At 46.0% G+C, this 24,155-nt stretch overlaps 1 protein-coding gene across 2 annotated transcripts in view; it reads right to left on the minus strand.

Annotated features, from left to right (window-relative positions):
- CACNA1D (calcium voltage-gated channel subunit alpha1 D) overlaps positions 1 to 24,155 on the minus strand; it is a 1,365,963-nt gene that overhangs the window by 325,744 nt on the left and 1,016,064 nt on the right. For both annotated transcript variants that reach the window (XM_078661595.1, XM_078661596.1), the window contains 2 exons: positions 17,089 to 17,180; positions 892 to 1,051 (listed from right to left, as the gene is read on the minus strand). In XM_078661595.1, coding sequence (XP_078517721.1) covers positions 892 to 1,051; positions 17,089 to 17,180 — 252 coding nt within the window. The remainder of the gene's footprint in view (positions 1 to 891; positions 1,052 to 17,088; positions 17,181 to 24,155) is intronic.

The following is a 24,155-nucleotide window of genomic DNA, read 5'->3' on the forward strand; positions in this document are numbered from 1 at the left end:
CTTTGTTGTAGTTCTTGGTTTCTTTTATATTATAGAAATGAGGGAAGAACGTTACCCAAGCCACCAAATGGGACTTTGATAACAACAAGGGAGTCTTTAACAAAAAACTGCCTTTTATTCTTGGATGTGTCTTGCTTTAATGTGCTAATACTGTGGGCCTGATTCACAAAGGTTCTCCGCACTCGTAGCTGATGCCCTGAGGCTGTGGTGGAGTCTCCACACAATGAGAATTGCGGAGCTTCCCCCATGACTGTGGGGCTTCTGCCACGAGTGCGGAGGCCCTTTGTTAATCAGACCCTGTGATTCCATGTGTAAGCTCATTAAACCCAGACCTATGGACTACTAATGCTTGTTTAACTGTGTGCTTGTTTTAAAATTAGTAGTAACAATGTAACACATACATACTCGCAGAAACACACATCAACAGTGCAACAATAATGTCAATTGGTTTAACCAATGCTTGATTTGTAAATAAACAAGTTCTGGGGTCCAAAGTTTTCCTCAGAGGCCAACAGCAGGCATAATTGAAGGTTGGGGTGCTGAATACCAAGGCTGCATAATCTTGATTGCACCTCATGCCTCTTTTATCAACCACCAGAAACTCACTGCCCCTTTATTTCTCCGTTCCAGGTTCTTTCTCACCCTTGCTTTCTATCTTTATCACTGTTTTTCCTTCTTTCTCTTCCTCCTTCTTTCCCGCTTTTGCATTTTTCTCTGTCTTGTTCTGGATCAATGTCTGATTAGGACAAATACGTGTAGGTCCCCAAAAATGATTTGCAACTACCGGCTCAAATTCAGCACTGGGTTTAGAGGTGCACCATTTTTAGTTACACATTTCATTCAGACTTCTAGACCACTAATGATATTCAATTGTAGGAAACATACACTTACCAGAAATGCACAAAGCATATAAAATGTGATGAAATAAATAATGGCAAAGTTGCTTCCACATGTGTATTCTTCACCTGGGTTGTAATCGGACTCTGGATCACACCGTTTCCCAGGTAAACAGGCTAACATGATATCCTGCCAAGCTTCACCAGTTGCACATCTGGTGGATAAAAATAAGAAAAGGAAATAATCATGACTTAGAGATCCCAGAAATGGCTTTGCCATGCTCAGCATCTATTAATCAAACAACCCATGAAATGTCACGTTTTCACAATCATACAGAAAACTGTCGGATAACAAGTTGCCTCAATCAGGAGTGCTGAACGTGCCTAGACAATATACTTATTAATTGACAAGGGGTCAATTGATGCCATTTGTGTTGAAAAGCATTTGACATAGAGGGGCAGGTTTATGCATTTCAAAGACATCTGCCTGCAAGTTCCAATGATCCGTTTGTTTTGGTAGCACACTGCACACCCAGTGATTATACTGCCTTATCAAGAAGCACAAGGACGTTGGCGGGCATCCGTGTTGGCCGCGTGAGCACAGTGCTCTCCGGACCCCCGCCACTCCCGGCATGATATCCTGAACATATCCTGATTCTTCACGAGGATTTGTGTAGAGGACGCTGGGCTGATCTTCCTGGGATCTTTGGAATTTGATTTGGACCCGGGGCGCCGAAGATACGACGACTTGAACTTTCGGGGTCCGCCCTTGAGGTGTGCCCGGGACTGGGTGAGGCACTGTGGCCGTCTCGGAGTTGAACAACAGCGGCAGGGGGATTTGACTTGTGGGTCCCCCTCTTAAGTTTCGGTTTCGATTCTGCCTCAGACTGAGACATCTGGCAGGGGAGTCTGGCCTTGGCTGGGTCCGGCGCACGAGACGGCTGTCGGGCCTTTGGCTAGCTTATTCTCCTTCCAGGCTGGTTCACTCCTAGTGGTACCCTTGCAGCTGCTTTTTGGTCCCGACGCCCTACTTTCCTGCGGCCATTTCCATCGTGTCGAGTGAATCTCCTGGCGACGCGATTTCCGACATGGCGGGCAGAGGGGACCGAGAGACACGAAAGACTAAGACGCCCCTGCGTGGGGGCCCGGTCCAGTCTAACGTTATGGACCGTTACACCCATTCGAAGGGATCCCCTAGAGCCGCCCTGCCTGGCCCAAGTGCGGTTGACCACATTGTGGACACGTCAACGGAGCCGTCCTTGCAGGACATCATGGGCGCCATTTCTGGCATGAAGGAAACAATAGGCCAACAGTATGAAGCTTTGGCCCACAAAATCGACACCGTGGCCATTGATGTGAACTTGATTCGGGCCGACCTCTCTAAAACCAATGAGAAGGTGAAGTCATTGGATCTCAAGTCATCCAGCCTCACGGCAGACGTCTCGGAAATACAGACGGAGATTGGCAATCTCCGTAGGGTGAACGATTTCATGACCCGGCGCTTGGAGGACTTTGAGAACAGGGCACGTCGCTGTAATGTGCGTGTGGTTGGCGTTCCGGAGAATCCAGAACCGCACTCTGTTGATCTCCTGGTCGAGGACTTGATCCAGAACTACCTCTCTCCGTCTGGGCTGAGTAAATTCTTCGCAGTGGAACGTGCCCATCGTGTTCCGGGAGGCCAGGGTAAGCCGGGCGCCCCGCCGAGGCCTATTGTTGCGAAACTCTTCCACTATAGGGATCGGGACGCTATCCTGCAGGCATCACGCGTGAAGGGCCCGGTGGCCTTTGAGAATGCCACGGTGAACTTTTATCCGGACTTCTCTCAACAGGTGCAGAAACAGCGTATGGGCTTCCGTGGAGTCAAGAAGCGTCTCCGAGACATGGGATTGCGCTACGCTATGCTTTTTCCGACCAGGCTGCGAGTTGAGTACAATGACCGAACCTTTTTCTTTGATCGGCCTGATTCTGTGAATGACTGGCTGGACTCTCTGCCGGACCGACCTCCTGCTACTGAGCCTGCCGCCCACCCGGGTGGTGCTGAGGGTGGTGTAGAGAGCTGAACTGTTTGTCTATGCCCGGGTCTTCGTGTAGAGTTACTTCTTCTGGGATTTTATGCCTAAGTGCCTCTACTGACTGTGTGTTCTCCTCGTTATTTGTCTTGATCGGGGTGGCGGGTGGGCCAGGGCCTTTCCTCCTCCGGGGTCTTTTTGTAGAATGGGGGTTCTTGGGCGACAGGCACACTGCATGTTGGGGTGGCTTTTTAGCTTCTTGCAGGGGTGCAGGGTGGGGGGTGTTTCCTTGATTGTTGGGGGGGTGGGTGGATGGGAAGTTTGATGTTTGTGTTTTGTTTTATCAAGGCGATTCTATCTTGCTAATGATGTTTTTGATGTCATGCTCATTGGAGGGGGGTTTCGGCGTTGCTGTGTGGGATGGGGGGTAGCGGGTTGAGGTTTATTTCGTGGAATGTTAATGGTCTGGGAGATCGTATTAAGCAGGGTGTGGTGTTGCGATGTCTACGACGTTTGTCTCCGGATATTGTTTTTCTACAGGAGACTCATTTGGTGGGCAATACATGTCGTGCAATGAATAGGTGGGGCTATCGCCTCGCCGCACATTCGGGGTTTACCACGGGTTCCAGGGGGGTGGGTATCCTTGTTCGGGCTTCCCTCCCCCTGGCTATTGATGATGTGATCCTTGATGATCGGGGGCGTTATGCCGTCCTCGTGGGACGCTATGAGGGTCGGACCCTTTCCTTGTTTGCCGTTTATGTGCCCCCCGGTCTACAGACCTCTACCTTTTCCGATTTGGGCCGAGTGTTGTTGAACCTCCCTGATAGTACTCTTTTCATAGCAGGTGACTTTAATTCTGTGTTCTCCGGTCTACACGATCGTCACCCCCTTAGGGACACTCCTTTGGCCCAACAGTGGCTGGGTGTGTTCCTGGATACGTTTGGCTTGGTGGATTGCTGGAGGCTTATGCATCCTACTCAGCTTCAATACACTTTCCATTCTGGGGCCCATGGGAGTCTGTCTAGACTGGATTATTTCCTGATGCCTGCGGCGCAGTCGCCGGCGGTTCGTGAGATTAGACACCTCCCCCGGGGCATCTCTGATCATTCTCCGCTCTGGCTTTGTTTTGAGATGGGGGTGGAGGCGGCGGGTCGGGTGGCTCCTATCAACCTATGGTACCTCACCTCCCCCGAGACCCGCGATCTCTTGATTAAGTCTTTGGACAATTATTTTTTAGACAACGAGGGGTCCGTCTCCTCTGCGGTATCACTGTGGGAGGCCTTTAAGACAGTGATTCGCGGGCAGGCCCTTTCCCTTATTGCTGAATCCAAAAAGGCGAGGAATCGGGAGGTGGTGGACCTTGGGAGGGAGATTGCTGAGATAGAGGCTGACCTAGAATCGGATGTTACACCTGGTAAACTCCACGCCCTGGGTCTGAAACAATTTGCTTATAAGTCTTTGGTCACAGATGCAGCTAAACTGATGTTTCGGGAGCAACAGGGTCGTTTGTATGATGTGGGGGACAAAGCGGGTAAATTACTGGCATGGTTGGATAAGAAGGAGAGGGCGAATCGTGTGGTGCCTGTGATTCAGACTTCGAATGGTGTGAGAGTGACCGACCCGGTTGGAATAGTTGAATGTTTTGTGGATTATTTTCGTGTGGTTTATACCCCTGTGTCTGAACGGGATGTTGATGACTCTCGCCTTTTGTTGCGGGATATAGCTCTGCCCAGTGTCTCTGATTTAGACCGAGTCTCTTTGGAGTCCCCTTTCACTACGGACGAGATAGCGACGACCATTCGCTCACTCCGTTCGGGCAAAGCTTTGGGCCCGAATGGATTGCCAATTGAATTGTACAAGCTGCGTCCTGATAAGGTGGCGCCCTATCTTCGCACCATGTTTTTGGAATCCCGGGAGCGGGGTATTCTCCCATATGATCAGCGTCTGGCTACGATTGTTGTTATTCCCAAAGAAGGTAAACCTCGAGACCTTTGTTCGTCTTATAGGCCCATTTCCTTGTTGAATGTTGAACCCAAGGTTCTGGCTAAGCTCCTGGCTACCCGCCTCTTGACGGTCATTAGTGGCTTGGTTCATCCGGATCAATCCGGATTTATCCCGCATCGCAACACTGCTCTTAACCTACGTCGTCTCCACGGAGCTGTTGCGAGGGCGGGGCTTCTGACGGAGCCGGCCATTTTGGCTTCGCTAGACGCCTTGATGGCCTTTGATACGGTAGAGTGGCCCTATCTTTGGGCAGCTTTTGAGAAATTTGGTTTCGGACCTGCGTTTATTGGTTGGGTGAAGTTGTTATATGCCGAACCCTTGGCACAGGTAGTGGTAAACGGTCGGGTTTCTGTCCCCTTCTGTCTTGGTAGGGGGACCCGTCAGGGATGCCCCTTGTCTCCGTTGCTTTTCGCGCTTGCCCTGGAACCGTTAGCTGCGTGGCTTCGATGGGAACCTTCACTCAAAGGGATCCGTTGGTCACCGGATTTTGAAGACCGCGTCTCGCTTTACGCGGATGACATTCTTCTGTATCTTACTTCCCCGCGCAAATCTTTAAATGTCTTATTTGACGTTCTTACTTCGTTTGGTGCTAACTCGGGTCTGGTTATTAATTGGGCTAAGTCCTGTGTGTATGTTCTTTCGGGTGTTTTGCCCCCATTACCGGACAGATTTCCTATCCAGGTTGTCCAGTCTGGCTTCAAGTATTTGGGGATCTTTATTACGCTGGACTCTTCACTCCGGTTCGAGCGTAATCTCCTCCCCCCGCTTCTTAGATTGCGACTGGATGTGGCCCATTGGCGTAAGCTACCCCTGTCTCCCCTGGGCAGGGCAGCCCTTTTTAAAATGATGTCTCTGCCGCGATTCCTATACGCGCTTCAAAATTCTTATGACGACGTTCCCGCTACCTATTTCCGAGAGATCGAGAGTCTTCAAAGGCAACTGATCTGGGACGGGCGTCCACGTATCGCCCTTGCGAAACTTACCATCCCTTGGTATGACGGGGGCATGGCGCTCCCCGATATCAAGAGATATTATTGGGCTACCCAGCTGTCTGCCATTAACCACGCAATGTATTCCCCGGGTCGAGATCCGGCCTTTGAGATGGATAGACTCCAGCTGCCGGGAGGGGATTTTAATAGAGCGCTTTATTCCAGATCGGCCGGGCGCCATCTTACGGGCCCGTCCAGGACCGCAGTCAATGTGTGGCGCGCCGCGAATGTGAGTTTGGGATGGGAGAATCGACTGACAATGGCGACTCCGCTTTATGCTTCTGAACGTTTGGGGTGTCTCTGGTCTACTAAGGGCTTTGACCGCTGGGATATGATTGGGATATGTAAAGTGGGTGATGTCTGTGTGAAGGGTAGAGTGAAGTCTTTCCAGGCCCTTAAGGCAGAATATGACTTGAGTGATAGAGAGTTTTTTCGGTATCTGCAGGTCCGGCATGCCCTGTCCTCAGTTCTGACTCCTGATGTGACCCTGCCCGAGTCCTCCCCCCTTGAGGATCGCATACTAGATGGACACCTGCCCGATAGCACTATCTCCCTTATTTACAAGAAACTGATTAATAATCGCGCTGACTTACTGGTCCGACTTAGGGAGGTTTGGGTCGGTGACGGGTTGGACTTGGATGACGAGGATTGGCAGTCGGCACTCTCTTCTCCGAAAGAGGTCGCCATCCCCGCCCGTCTTCGTTTGGTTCAACTTAAGATCCTCCACCGGGTGTATGTAACTGGTCCGCGTCTGGTAGTAATGGGTTTTTCCCCGGATGGCTTATGCAAGCGTGGTTGTGGGATGAGTGCTACATTTCTGCATATTCTTTGGGAGTGCCCGGTGGTAGCAGCCTACTGGATTGATGTGCTTGCGGTGATGGCTGTCGTGACTCGGTATTACCCTGCGGCCTGAGGCCCGACGATGCCTGTTGAATGTGTGGGAACCCACCGACTATTCTGTGGCCCAGACCAGATGGGCGACCTTGGGATACATGGTCGCAAAGCGGGACATTGCGCACCTCTGGGGCGCATCTAGACCTCCCGACGTCTCGGTGTGGGAGGACAACATGGACTGGTCCATGTTCCGAGAGAAGACCGTCTATGTAGCTAAGGGCAGACCCAGGGCGTGGACGAAGATTTGGGGTCAGTGGAACGCATATCGTGGAGATATTTGTACCCCTCCCTTGGTTGACACTGCCGATGTTACCCTATCTCCCTAGACTGGCGTTCCCGAAAATTGTCATGCTGTTTTAGGATTTTCCTGTCCTCCCCGCTGTCCCCCCCCCCCCGGCCTTGCCGAGTCCCATTGATTGTGCTTTCGTCTTCCTGATTAGTGGCTTTCCCCTCCGACTTCTGGGCTGACTTGATTACTGTGCATTCGCCTTGTTTAGAGTTCGTTGTTTTTTATGCCTAATACAGAAAATTGTTATGTCCTGTCCTATGTTTTGAGCAATAATTGGTATCTGATTTGTGCCTGGCCACGGAAGTGATCGTTTGCTTCTTATGTTGTGCGTGGCTATTAGCGGCCAGCCCGTGTGGTTGTAGGCCCATCTCTGTAATTTTTATTGATTGCTCAATAAAAGTCTTTAACCAAAAAAAAAAAAAAAAAAAGAAGCACAAGGACGGAGCAGTGCTGCATGGGTCTACTCTGCTGATCAGCGGCCCTTGACCTGTGGTCCAGGGACCCCCGGCGCCTACTTAGAAAATAAATAATATTAACAGCTTAATAAAAAGTGTATATATAAACAAATTAAAATTTAGAATTGAAAATTTTAAAATGTTTGGAATTTGAAATTGGAGGCTACAAATTAAGTTGGTGTCCACAGATGTATTCACTGGAGCAGTGCAAATGCATCAAACCGAATTTTGGGGCCGATTAGGAAGGCGGACGGACTTGCGTCCGTCCGCCACCCTTGAGGAGGAGGGAACGTCCGCAGGGGCTGCGGCGTTCCCTCCGTGCTGATTAGGATGTGACCGCCAGGGTGGCGGTCACATCCTCTATATTTAACATTGCGGCGGGTGCAGCTTCAAGCTGCACCCGCCGCAATGTTAAAAAAGCATGTTTTACATTTACATGCACAAAGCGGCCAGCACCGCACGGTGCCTGCTGCTTTGTGCACACAAATGCAGGGGGGTACCATAGGTACCCCCCATGTGCACCCCCCACCCCCCATTCACCCAGGGGGCCCGCAACGGGCCCCCAAAGTGAATGTCCGTATGCTTTTCCATGGCGGAAAAGCCGCCGTGGAAAAGCATGTATTCACGAACATCCTAATATGGCGGACGGTGTCTCATAGACACCGCCTGCCATGTTATAGCTTTTCCGCCACGGTCGGAAGACGACCGCGGCGGAAAAGCGGCGGACGGAATTCCAGACCCACCAGCCATCCTAATTTGGCGGTGGGTCTTTGGAGGCTCCGCAGCGGTTTTTCCGCATCCTCCAGGCCGGCGGACACTTCCGCCGGCCCGGAGGATGCGGAAATACCGCCATCCTAATCGGCCCCATAGTATGGAAGATGGGTGGCCTGAATTGAATTTAGAAAAGCCCCAATCTTCCCATTAAAAAGAAACGTTTGAATTTTTTATATTTGTTTGTGAACTAAACAAAATATTTCCTTATTTCCTTGTTTCTGTGCATTCCTTTTTTTGAGGTTCAAATCATCAAAATTGCTTAAGCCAGGAACTCTAGCTTCCAGTAATGATTCAGTGGGGGGTCTTAGATTCCAACAAAGATTCAGTGGGGTTCCCCGGATTCGAGTAATGATTAAGTGGGGTGTAAAGAAGTCAAAAGATTAGGAAGCACTGCTGTAGATGTCTGAATTTGATTTTTAGTGCCTTGTTTAAATAGCTTGGCTTATTTACAAGAGAGGCATCGGGAGCAAGTGTTGTGAATTACTTCTCCTGCTTGTCATTAATGTATCACTTTTGCCGTCTGTTGAACAGTAGAAGAGGATCCAATAGGAGAACGTTGGGAGCAGTACTCACTCCCAGCTGGTTGACACCCAAGGTTGGTCAGGAATAAACTTTATATGTGCATTACTTCATGCTGTGTGTCTTTCATTTTTTCAGAGAACATCCCAAGTTGATGTTACCTTGCAGAGAACACTACATTATGACAACAAGCACAAGACCTACCTATTGCTCTAAAATACAAACTTTTAGAAACATATTGTTGATGGCCACCATATGTAAAGTTTTTCATGTCCTGCCTGGAACTCATAAAAGGTGATGGGAGGAATGCTTGAAATAAGCCTAACAACTGGCAATGGCTTGTGATAGCATTCCAACCAATCTTACTTTTGTCTATCATGCCGCCTTATTTTGTCCCAGCGATATGCAAATCAGTCTAGACCCTGCTCCAATAAGTTGCTACTTGTCAGTCGGGTTAGTTGCTACAGCACAACTGCAGAGCATAGGTTGGCCCAATGTATCTCATTTGTTGCAGATTACGGTAATTTTAAAGGACACTTAGAGAAGCTGCATTGTGCAAAGAGAAACTAATGAGCTCCTGGTTGTATTTTCTTCCTGTAACCTGATGAGAGCGTTTAATGGGAACCATGTGTAGATACAGCAAAAGCATGAATTGTGTGATTTAAGCTAGAGCAGAGCAGACCTTTTCCAGACATGCTTTTCGTCACTTTCAGGACAGCTTAGAGTAGAGTAGGGTGCTCTCTTTAGGGGAAAACTGATTTACTTAACCATTTTCCTTTGGAACAACTTTACATTAGGCCTGGGCGGTAAATTCTGTTCCGCTCGTGGAATTTGGGTAATTTCGCGTTCCGCGGAGAACGCGAAATTGGGCAAAATTCTGCGTTCCGCGACTTTGCGAAATTTTTTGCTTGTTCGTGTTCTCAAATGCGTGTTCGCAAGATATTTCCCCCCGAACACGCAAACAGCGATTGCGAACAGGAAAAAGCATCGCGAACAAGCAATTCCGCGCGTTCAAGGAATTTCTGCGTGTTCGCAGAGAATTTTTACCGTTTCAAAGAGATTTGCGTAACTCAATTACGCATATTCCGCCCACCCCTACTTTACATTAGTTCATCCTTTTGCTTATAAGACTTTGATTTTGAACATTTACTATTTACATTCATGCATTGCTTATTGATTGACACAAATTTGATGATATTGAATGTGTAAATATTTGACCTTTCAATAAATCTTTACGATTTGAAAACTTAATCACTCTGTTTTCCTTGAGGAGACTAATTTGCTTTACATTATTTAAATGGATTGATTTGATGACTAGCCTCAGTTGCAGATTTCAATTCTCTGGATATCGATTTATAGGATCCGAATTTGCATGAGGAAAAGCGGTAAGACGTGTGATCACTGAATGACGATCCAGTGTGATCTCACACGTATCTTTCAAAAACTAGTTGTTAGTTTGGAAGTTCTCAAGTTGCATATATGATTTTTAAGTACATGCTATCTTCGCTGCAAAATCCAAATGGGGAAAGTTACTTTGATTATAGCAATATTTCAGCTTAATTGCCGTTATAAATAGCTATGTGACATTTGATAATTGCACGTTATGCAACTGGCTAAAAACAATAAAATCTGTTAAATTAGTACAGTGTATGAAATAAGTAGAATGTGACTAAGGAAATGGGGGTTGACAGACTGCCTAGGAGCTCATGAACACTACTTTTTTAAAATTCTGCTGTGAACATTGAAGGGGAAACGTGTAATTAAATTAGCTGTAAGAAAAAAAACTGTAAGCTTAGCTTTTGGAATAGGTGCAGCTCGTGTGCCATACAATGAACAAGCTACTATCATCAACGTTTACTTCATCTTCCAGTTGTTACCAGAAATATAATCAAGTGTCAGACTAAATTAATACTCCAGGTCACCCCAACACTGGGTCACCTGCTGCGTTAGAGTGAGGTGAGACCTTTGGGTGTTGATGGTTAAGCCGAAGTTGTGAGGAGAGCCCACATGTGCTGAAGGTGTTTCTCAAACAGCCCTGGGACTCCACTTTCAATAGTCCAAGTATTAACATACATGGTTTTTTGAATGGCGCAGTGAAGCTGTCACAACTGCCAGCATTTTCGTGAAAGCACACAGTGCGGTCATCAGCTTGAAAAGCAAGACCATGGACTGATAGTGATGGGATCCCAAGGTGAACCTCTGATAAAGTCTGTTGGCAGGTAGAACTGCAAGGTGAAAATAGACTTCCTGGAGATCCACGAATGCCAAACAAACACCCAGATTCAGGGCCAGTAAGACTTGGATCAAAGATAGTATCTTGACTTTGCCCCACCAAATGAAGAAGTTCAGAAAGTGGGGATCCAAGATGGGTCTCAGATCTCTATCCTTCTTGGGTAGCAACACATATTGGGAGTAGAATTCAATGCCTCTTTCTTCTAAAGGACCTCCTCTATGGAACCTTGCTCAGCAGGGCATGGACCTCTGCCTCCCAAATTGAGGAATATACCGAAGAGCACATGCCTATAGAAGAATGGACGTATGATGGCTGGGTCAGGAATGTAGGGCACACTCCCTGTGCATTAAGTGGATGATCCAGAGATTTATTGTAACTGACTCTCAATTGTTAGTAAAATGAGACACTCCCTCCTTCAAGAAGATGGTGATGTATGGGGGTAATCAGAGAGATTTTGAGGCACAAGAGTCAATCAAGAATGGTGTACACTGGATCTTCTGCTGATGGCATCCCATAGATCCATCACTGCCTCAAAGAGAGTTATACATTTGTTGGGGTGCCTGGAATTGGCAGAGAGGGCTGTCTCAACTGGAACTGTACTTCCAGTATTTATTTATTTATTCAGAGTTTTATATAGCGCGAACAAGATCTTTACAGATATCAGAGCGCTTCACAGAAACAGGGGGTGACATAGCATGAGGGTGACGCGACATAATATTGGGTGCAAATATAAACTTCAGTAGCATGATCGGATAGCAGTCAAGTTCTAATAGAATGACAGTAAACAATTAGATAGACGAAAATAAAAGACGATACTGAGTCTTACATACAACTACGATAAAAAACAGGAGAACTTATGCAATAAGTATCTATAAGTTACAGGGAGCAAGGGGGAAGGGGCCTTGATATACAGTAGGCTAACATGAATAGTCTAATAATAGATATTTAGTGAGTAGCATAAAAGGATCGACTGACCATCATGTAATTGTGGCAAATAAGAGGAATAAACAACTCTAGATCATGCAAATATGGCATTATTTGACATTAGACAAACATGAAACCAGTAATACCCAAGCGGCACGAAAGTCACTGAGGAACAGACATTAAAGTTCAGGTGAACTTAGCCATGAGGATGGCTTTCACCTCTTTCTTAAAGAAGGCCGTGGAGGAGATAAGCCTAGTTTCGGGAGGGAGAGCGTTCCAGATCCTCGGCGCCATTCCTGAGAAGGAGCGTTTGTATGTTTTTTCCTTCCGGAATCTGCAAGGTTTCAAGAGTAGATTTTTTGAACTTCTATTGGATCTCGATCCTCCTGATATAGTTAGCTTTTGAGTGAGGTAGTTAGGTGCATTGTGGTGTACAGCCGCGTGTGTCATCACAGCAATTTTCAGTTGTATTCTGGCTTCAAAAGGCAGCCATTTCAGAGATTTCAAGTCGGGGGTTATATGAGAGTGTTTTCTTGAGCCCGTAATGAGTCTCGCGGCAGCGTTCAAAGAGGCTCTTAGGGGTGCAGTTGTTGCTAAAGGGAGACCACTGAGGGTCACAATTCCATAGTCTATGCGGGGGATGACGAGGGCTTGTATTGCATTTTGGAAGTCTTTGGCTGGGAGGAAGGGTTTCAACCTTCTCAATGTGTTGATTTGGAAATTAGCTCCTTTCGTTGCTTTGCTAATGTGCTGTTGCATGTAGAGCTTTGCGTCAAGTGTGATACCTAAGGATTTCGCGGAGTCCACGATGGTGGGCCGGACATTGAGTGCTGTTAAGTGGTTGAGCCAAAGTTGGGTGGTGGTAGATTTCGCAGGGGGTGCTATCAAAAGGAACTCAGTTTTCAGAGCATTTAGTTTGAGGTGGTTGTCGGCCAACCACGATTGGGTCTTTGTGAGAGTGTAGTTCAGGAGTTTGATATCATCCGGGGATTGAACCTTTAGGTAGAGTTGAGTGTCATCGGCATACATATGGAAGTGTACATTGGATGCTTGGAGCAAGGAGGCAAGTGGTTCCATGATTAGGTTGAACAGTGTGGGTGAAAGGGAGGATCCTTGTGGAACGCCTAAGTCGACTGGCACAGGCGAGGACAACACATTGTTGATCTTGAACTTCTGAGTCCGGTTATGTAGGAAGGAAGTGAACCATTTGAGAACAGTCCCGGATAAACCCATTCTAGTGTTTAGCAGCTCAAGGAGGTTCTCATGCTTGACCGTGTCAAAAGCTGAGGAAAGGTCGAGGAGGATGAGGAGGCATGAATCATTGCGATCAAGGATTTGGTGGGCGTCATCAATTATGTGAGTCATGGCCGTTTCCGTGCTGTGTTTCGCTCGGAAGCCTGATTGATGGGGGTTGAGGAGATCAAACTTGTCAATGTGTTTTGTTAGTTGAAGCTGTACACATTTTTCCAGCAGTTTGGCTAAGGTGGGGATGTTTGTGATGGGACGGTAATTGTTTAGGTCAGACGGGTCAGCTGTGGGTTTCTTGAGTATGGGCGTGACTTGCCCCACCTTGAGTGAGTCAGGGATGAGACCTTGTTGAAGGGAGCTGTTAATGATTTTAGTCCAAAGTGGGAGGAGCATGGTGGTGAAGTCTTTTACCGCGTTAGCAGGCAGGGGGTCTGTGAGGTGATTAGAGGGCTTCAGGGTAGCGAGCAGTATTGCATCTTCTGAGTAGATGTCAAAGGAAGCCCACGATGCGCTATTTTTTGGCTGAGCGTTAGACATTCTGATGTGCACAGGGTGTTGGCTTACATCATTGAGGAGATCATTTCTTATGTTGTCGGTCTTTAGCTTGAAGAAGGCGGAAAAGTCTTCACTGTGTGGGATATCGCTTGTTGGGTTGATTGATTGTAGGGGTTGTGGCTTTGTTTGACTTTTGACTAGATCGAACAATTTTCTTGGTCGGTTTTTCGCTTGGTCAAGCTGGAGGCGAAAGAAGTCGGATTTCGCACGCTTGATTTTCCTAAAGTAGGCATTTCTCTTGTTCTTAAGCTTTTTGCAATGTAGTGATGAGGGATCAGTTCTCCAAGTGCGCTCTGCCGATCGCATAGCTCGCCTGTCTTCGTTGAGTCTGCCGTCATACCAGGGGTTCGAACTCTTGGTGGAAACTCTCTTTAGTTGCAGTGGGGCGGCTTCGTTGATTATAGAGGTCATGGAGTCGAGGTAGAGGTCTGTCAATAATTGAACATCAGAGACGCCAGCAGGGGGAAGGAGGAGCCTGTAGGTGTGGGGAGGTAGGGAGTTAGGGTTGATATTCTTCATGTCCCTTTTCCAGATCTTGCATTTGGTGGGTTGAGCCAGGGAGGGTTTGATTTTTTCATTGATAAAGAAGGTGAAGATGTGGTGATCTGACCAATCACAGGGTTGGATTGACCCCAGTTGGGTAGAGTCCTCTTTGGCGATGATAAGATCGAGTATCGAACCTTTATCGTGTGTTGGGCTGTTGCATATTTGGGTGAGGTCAAGCGCATTAAGGAAAGATTTAAGACTGTTCACCACTGTGTCTTTCTGATCGTTCCAGTGGAGATTAAAGTCACCCAGGTAGATTTGAGTGATCTGCCGACCGGCGTTGGAAGTAATAGTGTCCATGAGTTGTTGAGAGAAGATGAGGTTATCACCCGGCAGGTTCAAATGTAACACTTCACATCTAAAGAAAACAAGGTCAGTTTGACAGATTCAGATGCTTTTTCTACAACAGTGGTGAATGAAGAGGCTTCCTCTGAAGGGGCTAGAAGGTTAAAGGGTGTCCTCTTCTGGTAGAGATTCCAGCTACTTGCATTTTATATGACATGGTACAAGCCAGAATAAATTTTTTTGGCAGAAGAAGTTTATCAGTCACTATATCATCCACTTCGGTGTGGCCATAAATACTATAAGTCTTTGCAAGGGGCTCAGAGTTAGACCCGAACAACTCTTCCCTTGGAAGGTATTCTGCCAAGGTTACATCAGCACTGAAGGAACCACAGACCAAATTGGGGATGGCATCCTGTCAGGCTTCAACCTCTTCTTGGGCAGTGGGGCCGGATCACAAGGTGGTGGGGCATATGGGGCATTGGGGTCGAAGCAGTCAAAGTCACCAAGCCTGTAAGATTGTGCTCTACCTTTGGGGGAAGTCTAGGGGGACGTTAACTGTCCAAACTAAATCCAGCAATACCAAGTCTAAGGCCTCAACCTGAGTGGGGTCGGTAAATGGAGCCAAGAATGGAGTGGGGTAGATTGGGATAGCCTGGAAAGGGATAGATTGGAGTGGGTAGATTGGAGAGGGTTAGAGTGGGTGGGGTGGACTGGAGTGGGGGGAAGTTGCATGGAGTGGGGTAGTTTGAGGTAGGCCGGAGTAGAGTAGGGTGGATTGGATTAGAGTGGAGTGGGGAGAATTGGAGTAAAGTGCATAGATTGCCTTGAAGTGGGGTAGAATGGGGTGGACTGGGGTAGTTTGGAGTGGAGTTTGGTAGACTGGAGCGGGGTAGATTGGAGTAGCGTGGGGTTGAAATTGAGGTAGATTGGGGTAGTTAGAGTGGAGTGGGGTAGATTGGGGTGGACCTGAATAGGTACAATTATGGTAGATTAGAGTAGGTAGATTGGGGTAGAACGGAGTGGGGTAGATTGGCCAGGAGTGGGATATGCTAGAGTGAAGTGGATGGGGTAGAGTGGGGAACATTGATGTGGAGTTAAGTGGTATTTATAAGGGTAGATTGGAGAGGGGGAAACTGGGGTAGACTGGAGTGGGGTACATTGGATTGCTGTGTGTGGATTGGTTTGAGGTGGGGTAGATTGGATTGGGGTGGGGTAGACTGGGTTGGAATGGAGTGGAGAAGTTTGGAGTTAGGTAGATTGAAGTAGATTAGAGTGGACTGGGATAGACTGATGTAGAGTGGAGAGGAATGGGGTAGACTTGTGCAGGGTAGACTGGATTGAGGTAGATTGGGGTTGATTTGAGTGGAGTGGAATGGAGTAGTGTGGAGTGTGGTATTTTGGAGTAGAGTGGGGTTGACTGGAGTGGGGTAGACTGGAATGGAACTGTGGCTGTTAGGCTACATCTCTTGCACTTAAGTGCAGACGAATATAGGGCACCTAAAGCGCTTACAGTGAAATGCATATGAGAATGAGGACTTAGGCACGGGTTTTAACGTGAAATGAAGTACTTGCTCTGTTGCCCTAAACAGAAGCACTTTAAACAGACAGATACTTTTTATGTGCAGAGAAGAGGTGGAATACATATGAGACTGAGGATTCAGGATTTAAGGAGAAATGAATTAACTGCAGCGTTGTCCAAAATTGTGGCACTTTAAAAAGCCTCATACATTGTGTTTGAAAAGGCAGAGATGTGTCAAAAATGTTTATGTTGCTTAGTGGCAGCTTGGCCTGAAGCATGTGACTGGACTGTTTATATAAAAGAGTATGGGAGTCCAGTTTCAGACTAGTGTATGCTTTAATCAGACACATACTTTGTATGCTCAGAGAGGAGGAGCAGCCTACAAACACATGCAGTCACACGACTGCTTTAATATTTCGTGCCATTTGTTTTGTGCTATAAAAGGAAGCGCCAAACTGTAAAACAAAGTCACAAACTGCTTTAATAGTCCGAGCCATTTGTTTTGTACTATAAAAGGCAGTGCGGAATTCCAAAACAAAATAAGGCAACAACAAACCTAAAGGACGGAAGGTAAAAGCAACTTAAAGATGTAGCATGGAAGTGGAAATGATGGACAGAGTTTTTTTTTGAGTACCCTGAATCACAGAGCGTGTGTCAGAAGGACAGCGGAAGGACGCTAATCAAATCAAATCAATTTGTACTTCGTCCATGCTCCAGAGAAAAAGTGACGTGAGGCATATGGTGGGCAATTAGGAGACAGCTAGAAAGAATGACAATTAAGCCAGAAAATGGTAAGCAATGGACAGGCTCTAAGCCCCTTCCTGTATATAATACCCCTCACAGCAACAGGGCTTGCATGCTGATGTTAGGCGAGATCTAAAAAGGTAGATTAAATTAAAGTTGTTCATTGAGATACCCCTGATTAGAGCCAAATATTACTTGGCCTATTCAGTGAATTTAGACCAATCAACCTGAGCACTATATTTTTCAAGAAAAATGTAAAATGTACCTGAATAGAAGAAGGACGGCTTGTGGGAACGTCTGGAAATTGTTGTTTCTATTTATTTGAGTATGATCCCTCATGGCAATTTTACCAAACACCTGCAAAGATAGGAAAAATTATTATTTATTGTGACTCAAGTCAAAATCATTTATGAAGTGCATGTTTGTCCACGTGGGGACCGTACAGTATGATTTGGTAACGTGTTTTACTACTTACCAGTAATGGTAGCTGTCTTGAAAACTTTAAAAAACCTTTAAGAGTTGAAATATCAACATTCCAAGTGTGCTGGCTTCATATCTCAATATTGAGGTAACCTGGCATAGCCTGAATGTTTCCCATTTTCAGGGAGCACAGATCTTTCAAATCAGTCTACTACAGCACAGAATGATTAAATTTAAGGAGGGAGGGTAGTAAATCAAAGAAACAAAACTGACATTGTAAAGCTACTTGTCCGACATCATAATTCTCTACCAAGGGTACCTTTTTCATTATCATAACCATTTAGTATTCTATGTGGCCTACAATGAATTCTTACATATTCAAACAACTTTTTAAATAGTGACATGCAAGTTCTGCTTTTTAACCACAAACATATTTTACTAACAATGCCCAGCTCCGCCTGAGCAATTAAAGATCGATCTGTTTCACAGTAATGGGATATCAGCTAATTCTCAGACATGCTATGGCATAGCAATGGGGAGGGGTCGTCCGCCCCTGGTGGCACGACTTTTGGGGGAGGCTGCCTACCCAAGCTCTTACCTGCTTTCTCGGGCTGCAATCGCCACCACCCCGCTCTTCAATGCGGCCACTGTGGAGCGGTAAACACAGGAACCGCCATGGCGGTCTAAGGTCTAGCTATGCCACTGATGGACAAGCAGGGTATTGATAGTATGAAGATCGTGAAATACAGGTAAGTAATATTTTTCACCATGATTGGATCTTTATCATTTAATAAACCTTTTTAGAACCTAAACAGTAAACACCACCTCCCAAGAACACAGGAGGTGGAACGGGGAGACTCGTAATTTTTCGAGTGCAGAAAACTTAAAGTAAAATCGCTAATACAACTAACAATAACATACCAAACGAGGCATATCCAGTAAGTGTACTTGCTTCGAATCGGTATCTAATCAATAATGATTACTCACAATAACTGATGAAGAAGACTCCACCTGGTCAATCACCCCCGCCAACATGTACCCTGCCAACCGATGGACTCCGTTGGCCCTACAGATAACTGCACTGACCTTGACCTTTTCGCTGAGGGCCTGTAATGGTCGTTTTCCAAGCGATAGCCCGGGCCGACCGACCTTTAAGAGGATGGGCCAGGCCACGGTCATCAATTATATCATGATTAGTGTGGAGCTATGGCACAAGGTGGCTGATTTCATTGTAGAAGAAAGATGTGAGAGCGACCACAACCCTATAGTTATGGTCTGTGACACCCATTGGTTGGGCCCAAGTGGGGCAAGCGGTGAGGCGTCTAAAAAGAAATCGGGTAATTGTGGAGGGAGGGAGGCGTATTAGATGGACAAAGTTAAAGCAATCTGAGGAACTAACGTCCAAATTATATGCTAGTGTCATTCCAGTGCTAGAGAGAACTAGTGAGATGGCCGGGAAAGTAATCTATCCTGGCTTCGACAGAGAATTAGGAGTGATCCACCAAGAACTGACTGAGGCTCTCGCTGGTTTTTGTTATAAGAGCGGCACCGTTAACGATAAAACCGGTGGTGCTAGGAAACTGTGGTACACGAAATCCTGCAGGGTAGCAAAACAAACCCTGCTGACAGAATTGAAAGTCGCCGTCCCCTCCCACGTTAGGGAGGCTAGGAAGGCATATAAGACTACTATTTTAAAGGCGAAAACAGAGTGGGAAACAGGAAGGTGGCAAGAGATGAAGATGGCCCTTGACCACAATGACAGCAAAAGCTTCTGGAATCTGGTCCACCATGGGACAGTGGAAGGCAGAACCACACTAGATCCTAACATTGATGAAGGTGTTTGGCTAGCGTATATTAGGGACCTGTATTCCTGTCCCCTTCCTGGCCCAACATCTAATAACACCCCGTGCAATAATTTTAATTCCCAAAGCCTAAGTGATGCACCCCCATTTGTTATGGGAGAGTTGGTATCCGCCTTGGCTAAACTGCAGCCCAACAAAGCTCCAGGACTAGATACAATTCCGGGCGATCTATTTAAAAGCGAGCAGTTAATTTGGGCCCCATACCTTTTATCACTATTTAACGCAATTCAATATGGTCTCCCGGCACCATTGACATGGGCAGGTGCCGAGATCGTCCCAATTTTCAAGAAAGGCTCACCAATGGAACTGTCAAATTACAGGCCTATCAGCCTTATTGACGTTCTTCAGAAACTGTATGGTAGGTTGTTGCTAGGGAGACTGCAGGAATGGATGGAAGACCAGGACATAGTTACCCCATTACAAGCGGGCTTTAGGGCCAAAATGTCTACGGTTGATCAGCTGTTTAGACTGCAGCTGATTCACTGGAAGCATGTGGTCCTAGAACAGGGAAGCCTATATCTTACCTTCGTTGACTTAAAGTCGGCGTTTGATATGGTTGATCGTGACCAATTTTGGAACATTTTATTGCATATGGGGGCTCCACCTTATGTCTGTACACAACTGCAACGCCTCCATGAAGGCACTTATGCTAGAGTGAGATATGGAAAGGGCGCACAACTGACGGCCCCCTTCTCCGTTGATAAGGGGATTCGCCAGGGCTGCGTCCTTGCGCCAACCCTTTTTTCACTTTTCCTTAATGGTCTTGTGGACGACCTGAATTCCGCAAAAGATCTGGACTCCCCAAAGATAGGCCCTCGAAAATTCCCTGCATCAATGTTTGCAGACGATACCCTGCTCCTCTCAAAAACACCTATGGGGATGCAGCGAGTCCTGCAGGAATTCACCCATTTCTGCAAAAGGAGAAATCTCCTAATTAACATCAAAAAAATAAAATACATGGTGTTCAATGCCAAATCTTCCACCTACCCCCATCCAGTAATGGATGATATTCCGTTGGAACGTGTTCATATTTTCGAATATTTGGGACTGACCTTAAATGATAAAATGTCTTGGGACCCCCAAATTGAGAAGGCGAATCTGAGGCTCGCACAAACAATAGGTGGTCTGAGGAAAGTGCACAATGGTAGCACTTCGAAGGCAATTAGTCCCCAACTGGAGATTTATAAAGTTCAAGCTCGCTCGGCAGCTATGTATGGGGCGGAACTCTGGGGGCACAGTAAAATAAACACACTCACAATTACTGAAAATAAATATCTCAGAAGTATCACGGTGCTCCCGATTAATACCCCGTTAGTTCCACTTAGGATGGACCTGGGTCTCGTCCCAGTAGCAGATGTAATTGCGAGTTGACCATTGTTATACTGGCGGCGGTTATGGAGCACAGATGAACTGAGTCACTACAGGGAGGAACTTCAGTCACTCCTATTGATACCTGGAGTTGTGCCAAATATACCATGGTTATCTTTTGTGAGAGCTTCCCTGCGCTATTGGTAGAGAGGATCTGTGGGATTACCCAGAGGAACGATGTCCGGCCACTCCAAAAAAGACTCTAGTGAAACAACTGAAAGAACACAATCTGTTGAGCGTAAATCAAGCGGCTACCACTTCAAGTTTGACCTTTGGGTTTTTGAATTTTAAATCACATTACTGCTTCGAACGGGTTTTGGACATAATACAGCCTTCATCTACCAGGAGGCTCCTCCTCCAATTTAGATATGGCACCCTGCCTCTGTTTGCAAAAACAAACAAGTGGTTTGATTAGGCCTGTTATTTATGTCCCGGTTGCCATATGGAGGAGGAAGCAGAAATCCATGTGGTTCTCTTTTGCCCGGCTTACAAACAGGCCAGAAAAAAATGGATCATACAACTGTGTAGGAATTTGGGTATAAGGGATCACTTGGCCACCTTCAGAATTTTAAAAACTGATATGGACCCATCATTTGCGATTGTAATTTCCAAATTTCTCCAGGCAATGTGGTTGAAACAAAGGTACCTCCTAGAAATTGATGTCTAACTCTAGATCTGTTGTTCTTAGCAGTACATTCCCGGAGTGTTTTCTTTTATCCAGTCCCACCTAAATGTTTAATAATTTTCTTAAATGTTTTTTATACTAACTTATTTTCTTAATATAATTGGGACTAAAAATGATAACCGTTTTTTAAGCCTGTTATTATTGATGGTATTTTCTGTACTGTAGTATAACTTTTAAGCAACCGCCGGATGATAAGCAATATATGTACCTACTTAATCTGTGTGCTTTTATGACTGTAAAAGTCGAAATAAAGTTGATATGATGATGATAATGATTACAAAAGGCAGAGGCCTGTCTCTAGGCAATTGATTTCATATCCCCTCAAATGCTAAATCATCTAGCAATGCGGCAGATGGAGCTTTGCCCCTGTTCCAATGGATACTGGGGCCTACTGGGCAGAGGGATTTCTCATTAGCATAATATAAACTTGGAGACAACTCATCAAGATATAGAATCTTCTGACCGAGATGCCCATGCTTCAGAAGAACATCTGACTTATTTCTAATGGATACACTTTGTAGTGTTGTGAGACTATTTGCCCTAGGACCCTTATGGTTCTGGGCGGACTCAACAGAGGAATCATGTAATTTGCTGGTGTGGTTATTAACAAGTATGACGTAATCAGAAGCAGTGTGTGATTATATGCTGAGGAATAAAGATGTAAAATCCAGAGCTCCTTGTGTGGCGTATTCATTTGCATGCTCCCAGGCTGGGCAGGATACTACAACTGATGACAAGGGTGGGATCTGTGCCCCAAAGAAACAAGACGGCTCACCTTGAGAATTTGCAATGCTACAGCAAACTCCTTGTGTATGCCACGTGCACCCAATTTGATGAGAAGCAGTTCGAACTTGACGTGTCAGGATTCAAAGCCCTGCTCCAGCCCATAAACATCCTTCGAAGAAGGTGAAGGCTCTGCTGAGGAGAGCATTTGAAAAGCCTGCCAGAATCTGTTGTAAAGGCAGCAAGAAGTACTTCGTCACGCCATAATACAGAGCCAGTATCCATGCAAAGCAAACTCTGAAGGCAGTGACAACCAGGCATGACAGTGCAAACTTACTTACCAGCATGAGCGAGGGATGTGCCATTAGACCTCGAATCAGGTGTGATAACCAGACCCGATTAAGACGCTGATGCATACGCAGTGAGTGGCATACAGTGTTGTGAACGGCCTCTACAATAGTGCCATTTTTCAATGGATGCAGAAAAGAGCGCAAAGTATGATGCCTCTGCATTCCTGGAACCACCTCCACCATACGACACGGCGAAGTAGAAGAAGATTGACTCCAGTGGACTGCATAGACTGAAAAACTTGATGATTTCATAGATGCCCTAGAAGGAGTAGATCATACGAAAATAAGTAAGTACTTGAAGAACCTTGTTAGTGACGGAATATAAGAATTACTGAAGAAAATATTACCAGCTGATGCAGTATCATACTGTCAAATCAAGGAAGCGATAGAAGTCAAGTTCAATCCGATGCTGAATGCCGACTATGAAAGGTACATTTTCAATCAAGCATGACAGCAAGCTGGTGAAGCGATGGATGAATTTGTTGAAAGGCTTGATGTGCTAATCACACGCTGCTAGTTTTGTGAATTCAATGATAAAAAGGTCGTATGTTTCAGAGTCATCGATTGATGTCACTCAGAAGATGAATGTTGAGAGAGCCGCTCTAATTAGAGAAAGTACCAATGGTTGCAAGGTCCGAAGAAAGAGCAAATTGACAAGCTGCTGATATGGAAGCTGGAACAGTGAAAAATTAATCAGCTTTCATAAAAAAAAACGAGCACAAGTGCAAGGTAGATCAGGCAAGTCGACGTCCACAAAGAAGATAAAGTTATGTTTCTGATTTGGGCTTTTATTTCAACATGAAGGCTAATGTCCACCCATAGGACAAATGTGCAACTGTTGTGGTAAAGAGAAGCACTTCATAACAGTTTGTAAAGCGAAAGAGACACTAACTACGTCATGGCGAGAACAGACAATGGATGCCAGGAGGTTCCAGATGCATTCTCGCCATGTCCACAAATCCAAGAAGCAACCTCAGTTACAACATGTAGAAACCAGACAAATGGCCTGATTACGATCTTAGCGGACAGGTTAACTCTCTGTCACAAATGTGGCAGACAGTCTGTCTGCTGTATTAGAAGTTCCATTGGATTTAATGGAATTGTAATTTGGTGGACAGGATATCTGTCTCATTTGGGAAGGAGTAACCCTATCCGCCATGTTCATAAACAGGTCCAAAGTCGATCATTGTTAACTTCACCCTAAAAAGACTCATCAACGTAATTATCGAGTGCCAGTGGGGAAGATGGATGCACACTGATGGCACTGACCAAGGAATGACAGGAACATGTAGGTTTGGCTGCTTGCATGGAAGAACAAACAACAAAAGCGAACCACCAAATGAAACAATGGAATTCATTTGGACATTGCCCCAAATTTACAGTGAGGGTCAAAGGTTGCCTCATAACCTTTATTATAGACAGTGGTGTATTGATTAACATCATGCCCGACATAAAGTTCAACAGCCTATCTCCTGTGCCACGCCTAAACCCATCAAACATGATGGTATACGTGGGCTGCTTCTAAACCCCCGTTGCAGGGTCAAGGCTCATTTACAGCGACACTGAAACATAAAGCAGTATAGGTGCAAGCGCCAATTCACATTCTTCAAGGAGCTTCATCCAGCGCCTGCCTACTCAGTTTTTCCGCCACTGATGACACAGGACTGATATCTCTCAATTAAAACTTCCACACTCGATCTGATGTTGTGAGTCAAATCCTATTGTTATTTCACAGGATAGGCAGGCTCAAGACAATGAAAATTGCGATGTCACATCAATGAGGACATTTGAAATGTGGCCCAGCAGCACTGCAGAGTCGTTTTCCACTTGCAGGAAGCTATTAAAAAAATATTAGAAACATTGTTGAAACATGAAATCATTGAGCACTACACTGGTCCTACGCCATGGGTTTCGCCCATAGTGG

This window comes from Lissotriton helveticus, chromosome 9 (genome assembly GCF_964261635.1).
Source record: "Lissotriton helveticus chromosome 9, aLisHel1.1, whole genome shotgun sequence".
NCBI lineage: Eukaryota > Metazoa > Chordata > Amphibia > Caudata > Salamandridae > Lissotriton > Lissotriton helveticus.